Source organism: Exophiala mesophila, assembly GCF_000836275.1.
Source record: "Exophiala mesophila strain CBS 40295 unplaced genomic scaffold supercont1.4, whole genome shotgun sequence".
Taxonomy (NCBI): domain Eukaryota; kingdom Fungi; phylum Ascomycota; class Eurotiomycetes; order Chaetothyriales; family Herpotrichiellaceae; genus Exophiala; species Exophiala mesophila.
In genome coordinates, this window is record NW_015622507.1 from 169842 (window position 1) to 181992 (window position 12151).

The window sequence follows — 12151 nt, forward strand, 5'->3', positions numbered from 1 at the left end:
GCTGCATTGAATGTGTCCCCTGTGGTAAGGAATATATAAAATCTTGGCAGTGGACTGGTGTTGAGGGTTGTGGGTTGGGCGGTGGTTGTGACTTGTCACAGACAATTCGTGCCTGGCACAAGACGCAATATCAAGCTAAACCGGAAATGGACATGCCTCGGCGGGGCAACTCGGCTTACCTTTGAATCAATCACGGACATCAAATCCTCTAATTACTAGGTATGTAACCAACAGTTGGAGAAGACGATCTAACGATCTTCTGTTCCTGACACTTGCCCGCATCTTGTTTCCCAAACGAGGTCCACGGCGGTCTGCCATATGTATAGGCTGTCCACACGTTCTTTATTCATCTGGACTGTCCTCACATTCACTCTCAGCGTACTTCTTGCCTGGCGGTATCTGAACACAAGCACGATGGCACCAAATAAGGCTGCTTTGATCGTCCCCGCATTGAAGAAACAGACTGCCACAGTGATCATGGCGCATGGTCTGGGCGACAGGTTGGTCCGCAATGTTCCTGGACGTACGGGCACGAAAGCTAACTCATTTCTCATCAGTGGCGCAGGTTGGTAAGAAAATCCGAAAAGCCAGGCCGATAATATCCTTCCTTATACCTAATACTCGGCCTTGTCATCCAGGGTGTCGCTTGCAGAGACCTGGCGAAGAAGGGGGAAATTCGACGACGTCAAATTCATCTTCCCGAACGCTCCCAACATTCCAATTACTGTCAACATGGGGATGCACATGCCGGGGTGGTATGATATCGTAAGACGCCGTGACGATGTTTGTCCAGATCACATCCCTGCGAGAGACACATGCTGAATGCTCCACCCTCATACACAACTTGCTTTCCTTCCTCCAGTCACACATCTTTCAGTCATGGTTCCCTCAAGCTTGTTTTGGGTTGAGACTGACGTCGACTCATCTGCTGTATAATAGACCAACTTCAGTGACCTGAACCAAGCGCACGACGAAACAGGCATCTTGCGTAGCCGCGCCACTTTGACGAAGCTCATCACGGATGAAGTAAAAGAAGGCATTCCATCGGAACGTATCATTATCGGCGGATTCTCACAGGGAGGCGCTATATCGTTGTTTACAGGCCTCACAACGCCTCATAAACTCGCAGGAGTATTTGGGTTGAGTTGCTACTTGGTACTGGGAAACAAGATAAAGGAATTTGCCCAAGAGAGCAAGGATGCCAATAAAGACACTCCATTCTTCATGGCGCATGGCGACGCAGATGAGGTGGTAAAGTATAGTTGGGGTCAACAGTCAGCACAAGTGTTGAACAAGGATCTGGGACATAACGTGGAGTTCAAGACATATCGGTAGGTCTCATCTTGTGGCATCGATCGACTTTTTCTGTCATTAACATGTCATATAGGGGTCTAACACACTCGGCCGATATGAAGGAGATTGATGACTTGGAGCAATTCATCAAGTCCTGCTTGACACGTGCAGAATCGCTATGACGTTGCTCTGAGCGTGGGAGGGCTGAGACTAGCTGCACCTCTGTTCCTGACCATACCCACGGCCTCTGAGACCCTTCTTGGTTCTTCCCATAACGACAAATTAGAAGAAAATTCAAGGCTGATGAAATGATGCATAGCGGGCATGAAGATGCAAGCGTAAGATAGGAGTGTACTCGGGTGATAGTATTGGGATTTGAAGAACTACATGTGAATCCTATCTTGAACGCTGAACGATTCGACTTGTAAAAGCTCATTGATGGTGTCAAGCCTAGGCAGCTCCTTGAGCACGTTGGCCGGTGTAGAAGGCGAGGCCATAGCTGTTGGTGGTGAAGGTGATGACACTGCCCTTGGGGAAGTAGAAGACATCGCCCGCAACGGCCTGGGTAAAGGGAAACGGGTCAGTGGAATGGACATGTATTGCATCATGGATGTGGCAATAGCATGTCGGTGTCACATGTTGCTTTTGGGCAGCTGTTCGGACTTACATGGACAGTCTGGCCAGTCTCGTCGGTGATGTCGAATTCACCTTCAAGAATGATCTTGGTCTCGTGGTAGGTGTAAGTGTAAACCAGAGGAGTGCCTTTTTCTAATCTGTAGATTCCAGCGCTCATGGGCTTTTCACTGTCGTCGGTGGTGAAGACGTCGCCGAGGAAAGCATTCTCATTGGCAATCAAGGGAGGTTTGAACTCGGACTGAGTCTTTGGGAAGAATTTGAAAGCTGGGGTAGACATGTCTGTGGCGAGGAGAGGTATCAAGGATCTTAAAAGGCTGAGGTATAACAGGGCTTGGGGGAAGAGCTCTGGTCCTTGTGAATACGGAGGCTGGAGAAGTTCAAGAGGAGAGAAGAAGAGAGGGAGAGGTGGACGAGAGCTGCACAAGGGCTGGTATTTATTCAACATTTGCATCGGGCTGACATTTCATTCTACGTGCAGATTAAAAGCTGAGCCAACCACAGAGTACGAGGGTCCTGAGGACGCGACGTTATCGCGTCTCAAAGAGGGGCATGAAGAGACCCAGGGCGTAAGCAGCGAACCAAAATGGCCGGTTCTATATCCAAAGCTGTGGAATATTCTCAACGTGGATCGCGAATGTGCCTATAACATTTGTTCGGGTACGCCAGAGTTCTCGAGATAGGGAAGATATGTCCCTAGAGGGAATGGACTGCGACTTGTTCCTTGTGCCCTACAAATGAGAGACTCGAGAGGGGTGGGAGATGTTGACGAATTGGAATGGCACCGCGAGCCTCACAGATTTGAGGAGAAGATGGCGGAGGTACTGAGGTTTGCTTTATCGATAAGAGATAAGGACTCAACTGGCCGAGGGCGTCACAATCACCCAATAGTCACTCATATTAGCAGTCACTTATGTGCCACTGCGTACCTGTGCTTACCTGAGGTGCTGAGGTACTGAAGTAGCACAACTGGTCTGAATACTCGCATGTAGTCAGCTGACTATGTTCTTGGTATGTTTGACATGTTTGGTTATTCTGTTTGTCGAATGATCTGACATGTTGAACAATTTCTTCCATTCGCATTGCATTATCTGCATGGGATGTACAGATGTGTTCGCGTTTACTTCCACGTGATGAATAAGCTGTCGCTGATGAGACTGGATCTCACGTCTGAATCTTACACGCATCGAATCTGGCTGCTTTCTGGTAGCAAGAGAGCAGACATGAGATTAAATAGGATGAGTGTTCCAACAGCTAACAAGTTGCTTTTTTGGTCAGTAATGAATACTAAATTTGGCAAGACAAGATTGTCCATGTCTCTTCGAACGGCATCTGGGATCCTCGACACAAAACTGCCATGTCTCTTGTCGTTCTCCATCTGTCCATCTGTCCAGCCCGTATGGGGAACGACATGAATCTGCAACGTGATATCATTCTTCTGAGGTGGAAAAGAACATGGGTCTTGGCATATATCTAACTCGATTTGGGCACTGTTTCCCTCGACAGTCAGAACTCGAGTTCCCTCGCCCTGGAAAAGTTTGATTCGAGCAAGTTGCCCACGGGCCAAGGGCAGAGCAACGTGAGCAGTCAGAGGCACCCCGGCCGCCCTAGGTCGTCTGGGCTTGTAAGACATGCCACTTGCAAGGTTCCAGGCGCGCACTTGGTGAGGACTCGACTGCCTAGTTGGCTCGTTGAAAGTTCTTGCTACTGGACAGTTTTTGTCGAGGGCGCCAGGTGGCCAAGCAGCAGAGGATTGGTTCATCCCCTCTAGGACTTCGGCTCTGTATGATGAGGAAATCTGTCGGGAACTACCTGCATTTAAATGCAAACAATTCCTTTGTGACTGCAATTGGACTATGAAGACCCCACACTTAGCTATCTCGTTGTACTCCAGACTACAGTCCTCATCTACGTGCGAATCACGTCATCTCAACCCTTGCAGACAAGATCTTCCTAACTGCGATAGAGTAAGTATGTATGTCCAGGTAACGGTCCAGTCCATCAAACCAACTTGCCGGGGGACTTCACTATCCACAATAGTATTCGAATATAGCATGATACCACTGGGATCTTTGTCTGGAATGGTCTTGGCTTGTCAACCCAAATCCAGAGTTTCGGGCTACTTTAGGTGGGCATCGGAAATCTTGGTACTAAGTATCTACCTACGTTACCTCGTGTTGCAAGATGTGGTAGACTGCCAGATCTATCATAGAGATCTCCTCAATTGTCGTGATGAGAGATGTACTCATGTAGGAGGTACCATGAATGTACTGTACTGCTTACGAGTGGCCTAGGGAGGTAGGTATCAGAATTCCAATATTATTCTACTACTGAGTGGCACGGGAGGTTTGTGCGGCGCCGTCTGTCTCCCTGGCGGGCGCTCCAGAGGACGACTACCACCGCCCCCATAGTAATAACAAGGTACCTTAGGTAGGCCTCTCCGGCTGTGTAGGTACCTACCGTACCTAACGCATGCTAGGCTGCCCCCCTGGCGTCTGACTCTCTGGCCGAGGGCCCCTGGTCACCCCCTTACCTCCGTAGGCTCCTAAAATGGCCCCGGATCGAGGCACCTTGGGCGGGCCCCCTGTAGTTTTGATCATTTTTTCCCGTGATTGTATGCCTGCAAGGCAGGGCAATGCGTCAACTACCTAACTTACGCCATCCATCCGCATTTCTCTCTCCATTATTGCCCGCTTGGAGGCTTCGATCTCGCATCCCCATTACTACTTTGAGAGTCTGTCCCCGTCTCCGTCTCCAGCTTCTCAATCCGCCCTTGGACTTCGGATGAAATTCTCATCACTACCGAGTACCTACACTTTGCAACCTTTTCAAACTGTAATTCTATCCATACATTATTCATCTCATAATGAAAACCTGCCACAGCCCTCGAATCCACCATCACCTCGTACGGACCCACTGAGATCTCCTCGTAGTTCCTTCTGTGGCATGACCTCCGCCGTCATGCCATAATATCCTCACCCGATATAACTACAACAACGGCCTCCATCACGACACACACTACTCCACTTCGCCTCTCTTCTCACTCCATCGCCTCTCGGACCTTTGACCTTTTCCTACGACCAAAATTTCCCAGGACGGCATCCTCATCACTCGTCCGCATCTCATTTCCAACAACGGTTGTTCATTCGACTTTGTTGGCCGTCCACCCTGTCCAACCTTGGGCTACCACTTCTTACCAGGCTCAAAGTTGCCACGCCACACCTTGGGATTTCTGGACCCTGGTAACCGCTTTTCCCACCACCACCACCTCCACTATCCTCAGCATTTGCAGCATCAAATCTGAACGAAACGTACTGCCTGCTTCAGTCCGCTTGACATTATCCACACTCTTTTGAGCCTTGTATCCCATACTTTGCTCCACAAGACCAATCTCTTCGCAGCCGGACACTTTCACCCCCGATCGAGAAAAAATATTGTCTGGGCAGGCTCTTTCATTCTTTTTTCAACTTGTTCCCTTTTCTGCCCTGAAGGCATTCTGTTACGGCGTCAGTCACCATTAGGAGCTTTCCTTGTTTTTCCTGTCTCAAGACCGAGACCACCACGACCCAATTTCCTATTGTCGACCAAGCCCCCTCCGCCAACCTAGACTCAAGGTCTCGTCTTTCTCTATCTTTTCAAAGTGTCCCCCTAGCCGAACATTTATAATCACCCTTGACCTGTTCAGCCTCATCCTCATCCTCCATTTTCATCATTGGTATATTTAACTTTGACATTTGCAAATACAATACTGTACTGCATCTACTTCTCTGACTCAACCTTGGTCTGAAGAAAGTCGCGGCAACCTTGTTGTGCTCACTACTCCTGCTGCTCTCAGTAGTACTCCTTCCAGACTGGATTGGTGGAACGAGAAAAGGTATCTGTATATCCACCGCCAGACCAGCGCGACCTCAGCAGCGAGTGATTAATCTCTGATTCGTATCTCCCGACCAAAGCAACTTTTCACGAGCCAAACGCGAAACCGATACCGGAGAGGACCGAAGCGACAGATTTCGAATCTACTCTTGACCAAGGACAAGGACCCAAACAGGCCTCCGTCGGATCTCATTACGTATCCAAGCATACCTAAAGCGCTCAATCTCGTCCTAGAGTCGTCTCTCATCAACCTCGCCAGGTCCACCTTCGCCAATCAACCTCGCGTTCGTTACCAGCTTTTGATCTCTCCTACTGGGCGTCTAAATGACCAAACGCCTTGCTTCGTGCAACATATCAATCCCAAGACCTGGACCAGAGTACTAAGCAACGCTATAGACCTCATCTCTATTGAGCTTTTCTCGGATGCCCCTGCAACACCTTAAAGCCCTCGCACCCTGCTCCGAATCTCTCTACTCCGACGTACCGGATTGGGCAAGATGACGTCCACCGACCCATCCTCCGCCAACAAACGAAGCAAACCCATGAGCGCTACCAATATGGACCTAAAACCCGCACCCATGTCTAAGATCACTCAGAGTACCGAGCTGGATGATTATACTCAGAGCATGCGTGCTTACCTCGCCAGTGTTGAAACAACTCATCGCACATTGGATCATCACCGTGGGAGGCCCACTACCAACCGCCCCAGCAGAGATGTCAGAGACAAGTCGCCCGAATTCAGATGGATGGACCTCGCCTCTCTCCGGAGAGAATACTCGAATTCTAGCCCGGCATCCTCAGCCGGGGTCTCGAAATTAAAATCCTCTTCCGTCTCGTTGGTGGGCAGCAAAGTCAATGATCATCGGAATGACGTCCCACGTCACCTCGGAAAAGATCATCGTTATCCTGTGCAGTTGCATCCGGCCAGTAATTGCTCCAAACCAACTTCTGCCCCGTCAATAACGAAGCACAAATCTAGCGGTTCAGCCCAGAAAGACTGACGCGGTACTTTTGGTTAGCTTTCAAGATCTTCCGACTATAACAAGAAAAAAGATACGCAAACTAGCCATCAACGCACAATCTAGCCCAATGAAGCCATTTGACGCCACATGAAGAACCCATCTCTGGGTCAAGAGCTCGGCCACAGAAACAACTAGTTGAGCCCAGGTGCAACTAGGATGTCGAACCTTGGTGTGTGTTTTGGCGAGGCTTCTCCACATTCACGGGCACAAAGCAAGCACAATGGAACCGAGAAATACAAGAGCCTTCAAGTGTCAACGTACCTTCCCATTTCCATTCGGCCATAACACCTAGCCAGTGTAGTCCTCCACGGACGGTATACTCGGTTTCGAGTTGGTCATTCAAAATGTCAACATTGTCGCGTCGCCCGAAACCTGGTGATGGCAAGGACATGGGTACGCCAATTCCGGGGTACATGCTGAGAGGCGCTACATCGGCACCGATTTTCATCGAATCCGCGGTCATACGGCGCTTCAATAATGATCCTGTGGCCAGGTCCACTTCCTCGTCTGAGACCTGGGCATCATCTCGTTGCCGACCTGGGGCCCTGAAGAAGAAATCTCCCAGATCGAGCGGCGCATCATTACTTGGAGCCTTCCTCTTCAAGTTCGGTGGAATTTTTAGCCCAAGGGTCTTGAATTGATCACTGGGATTTCGACGAGGGCCAGATCGCTTCAAGCGACGTTCCGCCATCCTCAATTCATGATCATCTCTTCTTTTCCAAACCTCCTGGACCACTATCCAGCAAGCACTGACGTTTCCGATTTTGAGCCGACTCATCATTGCTTCCCACCTTCTGGTCACCCAGAGACGATCTTCATCACCAACGACCTCGCAGCTTGCTGCGAACAAGGGGAATATCTGAATGATGGTCGTGCGCGAGCTGAGCGGGACACTGGCAAGGGTGACAAGGACCTTCTTTGCGAGTTTCTGAGCGGGATCGGAGGGAATTTCCGGAACTGCCTGGTGGAGGTAGAGAAGCGTTGCATACCGATAGGCCTCGGCGGTTTGGATGGCGTGCTGCACTTCTGAGTTGGGGTCTTCGGGTCTTTCGAATGACATGGCGTTGGGGGCCTTCCAGCGTTGAAGCTGTTCTTTCAACTCCATTGCTTGGCTCACGATATTGAGGCTGTTGGACTCGGTTTTGCGAACACGCTGGATTAGATTTGCAGCTCGGCCAATCAAGGGGAACAAAGTGGTGGCACAGCCCATTAAAGGGTCGACTTCGACCTGGTCTCCTGTGGGTGTGTTGACAGTGTTGAGAACTTGCTCGAAATTCAAGTCTGCACTTTCTTCCAAGCTCGTCAGCCGAGCGATGACGTCCATGTAGACAAATGTATTGCACAGAAATTTGAGGCGGGCTGCGTCCTGGGCACTCATTCTACCCTGCTGCATGTCTCTCTTGTGCTTGACGACGGCATTGTTAACCATGATTTTGGCACCGCGGAGGTGCTGAACGCCTGTGGAAACGTGACTGTCCCAGCCTTCTGAGAAAGCAAGGGCAAGCGAAGTTGCCAAGGCGGAATCCAGACGCATGTTTTCTATTTCAAAGGCTAGCTTCTTGATCGATTTGGTCATGTGAGCCATGCCGGGGACATGGAGATATGGCACTTCGTGTGCGCCGTGGAAGGCTGTCATGGATGAGATGGCGTGGTACAGAGCCGGAGACTCGCTTGCCAAGGGCCAGATCAATGTGCGCCATGGATTTTCGGTCGGGCCATCCTTGACGGAGAGAATACCACAGGTGTCCTTGTCGAAACGGAGCATGAGCATTTCGGGACTTGATACGTCGAGCTTGGGCTGTGCCAGGATAGTGACATTGCTCGTCCTGGATGAAGTGGTCGAGGCATCACTGAGGGTTGGGCTCGAAGCGCGGAAGTGCCACCTCGAATTTGAGGGATCAGCTCCGCCACCAACTAGATTGAGGTCAAGGGGCCCAGGCAGACCTGATATCAGATCTGATCGAGCGATCTCCTCGTCAAAATCTTCATCCATCTGGAAATCCCTCATGGCATCGTCGAATGTCTGTGGTTGGTATGGCAAAGGTGATAAGGGAGGGCGAAGCTCCGAAGGGTCCGGAGGTTGATTCATGTCTGTCCCGGGGAGGAGCAGGTCGATGAGCTGAGGAGACCCGGAACTGTAGGAGCGTGTGTCTGGGCGAGTGGTGGTGGGAAGCAGTGGATATGTATCAAGAGATGGATCGAAAGAGAAGTTTGGAGAGAGGCCGCCCGGATCGAATCCAGGAATGAAGTTGTCATCGGGGCTGAGGTTGATAGGAGGGGTCGTTCCGGAGAAGAGGGACTCTCCTGGCTCCTGTGGACTGGTCGAGGAAGGGAGTCGCCGGTTGGCTAGGCGGGAATCCTGGGGCATGGATGGCGGCGACGGAGGGACAGGATAAAGTCTTGGTGACCGAGAATGCGGAGGTCGAGGTAGTTCATGATCTTTGTGAAAGGTGGATTCATGATGGTTTGAGCCAGCAAAGTCAAGTGGGCGGGGAGCTTGATGTAGAGTGGCATAAGCACTGGGTGGAGAGGGCTTCTTTTTGGTGGGAGGCTTCGGATTAAAGACGGTCTCTTCGAAAGGCCTCCATTTGAAGTCTTTGTTGTAGCCTTCGCAAGTCACATTTCTCTTCCTACATTGGTCACAAGCGGGTTTCTTCTCGTCGCATTTTAGACGCTTCTTTTTGCATGTGGCGCAACCTATAGTCAGATGGTCAGCCGTGAACAGTGCGGGAGGTGTTGGCGTGTCTCGTGAGATGGGAAGATGGCAGGGAAGATTAGTGGATATGTGTTTAAGCAACACTGAGGCGAGGAGACATACCGTTTCGACTCTTGCTCTGCTTTGGCTTTGTGACGGCGCCGGGCTGGACCTTGGCTTGGGACTTTTTGGGGGCATTTGATGGTTTGGGTTTTGGGATCGCAGGTCGTTTTGCTGGGCTTTTGGGGGCGGGGGTGGAAGATTTTAGGAAGACAGAAGGGGAAGGAAACTGGACCTCCATGCGATCTCAAGGGAGGAAACAGACATGGATCAATTGAGAGATATACTATCACAGAAGTTAAAGAGGAGTGGGAGGAGTTTCTGCTGGTGGTTGGATTTGCGGTGTGGCGGGGAATGGAGGATGAATAGTAGAACCCAGAATTTTCTGGTACAGTGTCGGGTGTCGGGTGTCGGGTGTTGAGGATAAGGGGGATGAAAATATTGTTTAATGTATATGAAGCAAAGAGTCTTGGTAAATTTTAAGCAGGGTGATAGATATAGAGCCAGTATTGTGTAGATGTAAGACAAAGGTGGTGAGGCCTCGAAGGTGGACAAGGAACCAGCGTGCGGGCGAAGTAGGTGTTGGTGAATAAGCAGCAAATGAAGGCGACGGGCCTGATGGGACTTTGACGAGGCCAAGTGAGGAGGAGGAGGAGGAGGAGGAGGAGGATGAGGTGTTGACGATGTCCTGATCGAGGCAATATAGACGATTGGAACCAGTCTGAATGGCTGATTGCGAGGGTGGAAAGTAGAGAAACAGTAACCAAACGGGCAAGATTCAACTGCGCCCAGAATGAAATGAATAGGAATGGGAGGAAGACGGATAGGTGAGTGTGGAAAATGGAGAGTCAATTCATGGATTAGGAAGTTCCAGATTGGCTCAAAGTAGAGAAATGCGAGTGAAATGTTTCGGGGAATCAACTCAGGATGAGACCCTGTGACTAGAGAATGCAAGACACTCCCACGGTAAGTACTGGGCAGGGAGTAAGTAGTGAGTAGTAGTAGTATAGCCAGAGAGGATTGGTTGCTAAAGGTGGTCAACGTCCAAAGCAAGCACTCTGCACTCTGGCACTGCAACTGCAAGTTACAGTAAAACAGAGTACTACTCCGAACTCACTGTATCCGTACTGCAAGTTAGTGAAAGAAAACCATCGTGTCTGCAGGCAGGCGGCCGTGGCGGCGTGGGTGGCGGCGACTGAGGCAAGAGACCGACACGGAGGAGCGAGCCATGCAATCGTAACGCGAAGACCCTCACAAACTTTAGGCGCATCAATGCCAAACCGACACTTCATTCGCCCACATCTCGTTCGTTATCTTTCCGGGCTAAGGAACATGGATCCAGTAATCCCCTCCTCCCAGAGACTAGCGACTGGCACTTATCTACGGAGCCAGACGGCCAGAGCACCATCATCTTCAGTATCCGCAAACATACTTGTGCATATACATGTACGGGAGATAAACGAGTAGATCGCCAGCCTGTGCGCCTTGAACATAGGGAGTACAGTAGATGCGTAACAGCGAGAGTCGGGTGGTTTCAAGATACCACGGTCAAGTCCAGGATGGAGCCATGTGCGGAAATACATTGGCAGCTCCATCCTTGCTAAGTCAGCACCAAGATCTGGGGTAAACCAACCAATCTTTTGCCTACTAGTACCTCTCGAAGTACCTTAGAGTTATAGTAAATACTGCGGTTTACTCCGGAGAGGCCAGATGACCGAAGGACTCCCGAGGACCTGCTGACGACAGTGATGACCTACCTCTGGACAGGGTCTACCGTCTGCTGGCTCAATCTTGCAGTCCTTTTCTTTATCTGGAGACTTCTTTCGACCTACGAGTAGGTATGTTGTCGAGGTTCTAGGCAACTCGAACGCCCCTCGGCCCTCCCACTACCACTATCCTAGGTGCATCTTCGCCTGTTTGGTACCTAACTGAACCCCCCCACCCCCCCAGCCCAACAAAGAATTCTGCCCCTCCACACCTGGTCAGAAGGTTTGGCTGTTGGCCCCTCGGGCTCCCACTTGAGGTCTTCCGGAACGGGTACAAGACTTCTCCTGACGTGTCACTTCCCCACCTTTGTTATCAGCCATCAACCCAGACTCTCAATTTTAATCTTCAGGGAGACTTGCAAAGTTGCAACTCTGTGCCCGAGTCTTCTAGGGGAACCGACTCTAGAGGTCATGTTCCTTACAGCTTGTTTGCATTCAATGCCGCTCGCTACTCTTGTACAGTCTAGGTTACTCAAAGCCTGTCAGGGTTGCATTACACTAGATGCTGTGCCACTCTGGGGTTCTTGTCCACTCCCTCCCTGAAGACGACAGAGCCAGAGAGCACACACACAGGCCTTGATGCCATCCACGAGAATCCTCCCCGCACTTTATCCTCTTCTACTTACGGAGTACAAGGCGGGCGTTCATAGTCGGATCTCGATTAACTACTCCGTACAGTGCCATCTACAATACATACAGATACAGTCGACGCCCTGAGCACTCACTCTCTGTCCATCCGTGGTGCACCGTGCCTCCCACAACCCACCTTCCACCTTCCACCAACCGCCAACAAACCAGACTTCCAAGCC

At 50.6% G+C, this 12151-nt stretch overlaps 4 protein-coding genes across 6 annotated transcripts; 2 read left to right on the forward strand and 2 right to left on the reverse strand.

Moving 5' to 3' along the window:
• The first annotated feature begins 223 nt into the window (after nucleotides 1–223).
• Nucleotides 224–1724, forward strand: PV10_05331. Of its 2 annotated transcripts, none has more exons than XM_016369984.1 (5): nucleotides 224–500; nucleotides 558–569; nucleotides 639–783; nucleotides 940–1331; nucleotides 1388–1724. In XM_016369984.1, exons 1-5 carry the CDS (start codon nucleotides 319–321, stop codon nucleotides 1473–1475), a joined length of 819 nt encoding a protein of 272 aa, XP_016222277.1. In that variant the 5' UTR covers nucleotides 224–318; the 3' UTR covers nucleotides 1476–1724. The 2 variants fall into 2 exon arrangements, with proteins under 2 accessions (XP_016222277.1, XP_016222278.1); XM_016369985.1 differs by having other exon boundaries at nucleotides 639–765.
• PV10_05332 (uncharacterized protein) lies at nucleotides 1638–2345 on the reverse strand. Its single transcript, XM_016369986.1, has 2 exons — nucleotides 1961–2345; nucleotides 1638–1854 (listed from the first exon to the last, which is right to left on the reverse strand). The coding sequence occupies exons 1-2, from the start codon at nucleotides 2204–2206 to the stop codon at nucleotides 1744–1746; spliced, it is 357 nt and encodes a 118-aa protein (XP_016222279.1). The 5' UTR covers nucleotides 2207–2345; the 3' UTR covers nucleotides 1638–1743.
• A 3603-nt stretch (nucleotides 2346–5948) lies between these two features.
• On the reverse strand, nucleotides 5949–10664 carry PV10_05333. Of its 2 annotated transcripts, XM_016369988.1 has the most exons (3): nucleotides 9640–10664; nucleotides 7083–9518; nucleotides 5949–6796 (listed from the first exon to the last, which is right to left on the reverse strand). In XM_016369988.1, the coding sequence occupies exons 1-3, from the start codon at nucleotides 9815–9817 to the stop codon at nucleotides 6783–6785; spliced, it is 2628 nt and encodes an 875-aa protein (XP_016222281.1). In that variant the 5' UTR covers nucleotides 9818–10664; the 3' UTR covers nucleotides 5949–6782. The 2 variants fall into 2 exon arrangements, with proteins under 2 accessions (XP_016222281.1, XP_016222280.1); XM_016369987.1 differs by lacking the exon at nucleotides 5949–6796 and having other exon boundaries at nucleotides 6805–9518.
• Nucleotides 6297–6800, forward strand: PV10_05334 (uncharacterized protein; the record flags this gene model as incomplete). Its single annotated transcript, XM_016369989.1, has 1 exon — nucleotides 6297–6800. The coding sequence occupies one exon, from the start codon at nucleotides 6297–6299 to the stop codon at nucleotides 6798–6800; it is 504 nt and encodes a 167-aa protein (XP_016222282.1).
• Nucleotides 10665–12151: the final 1487 nt, after the last annotated feature.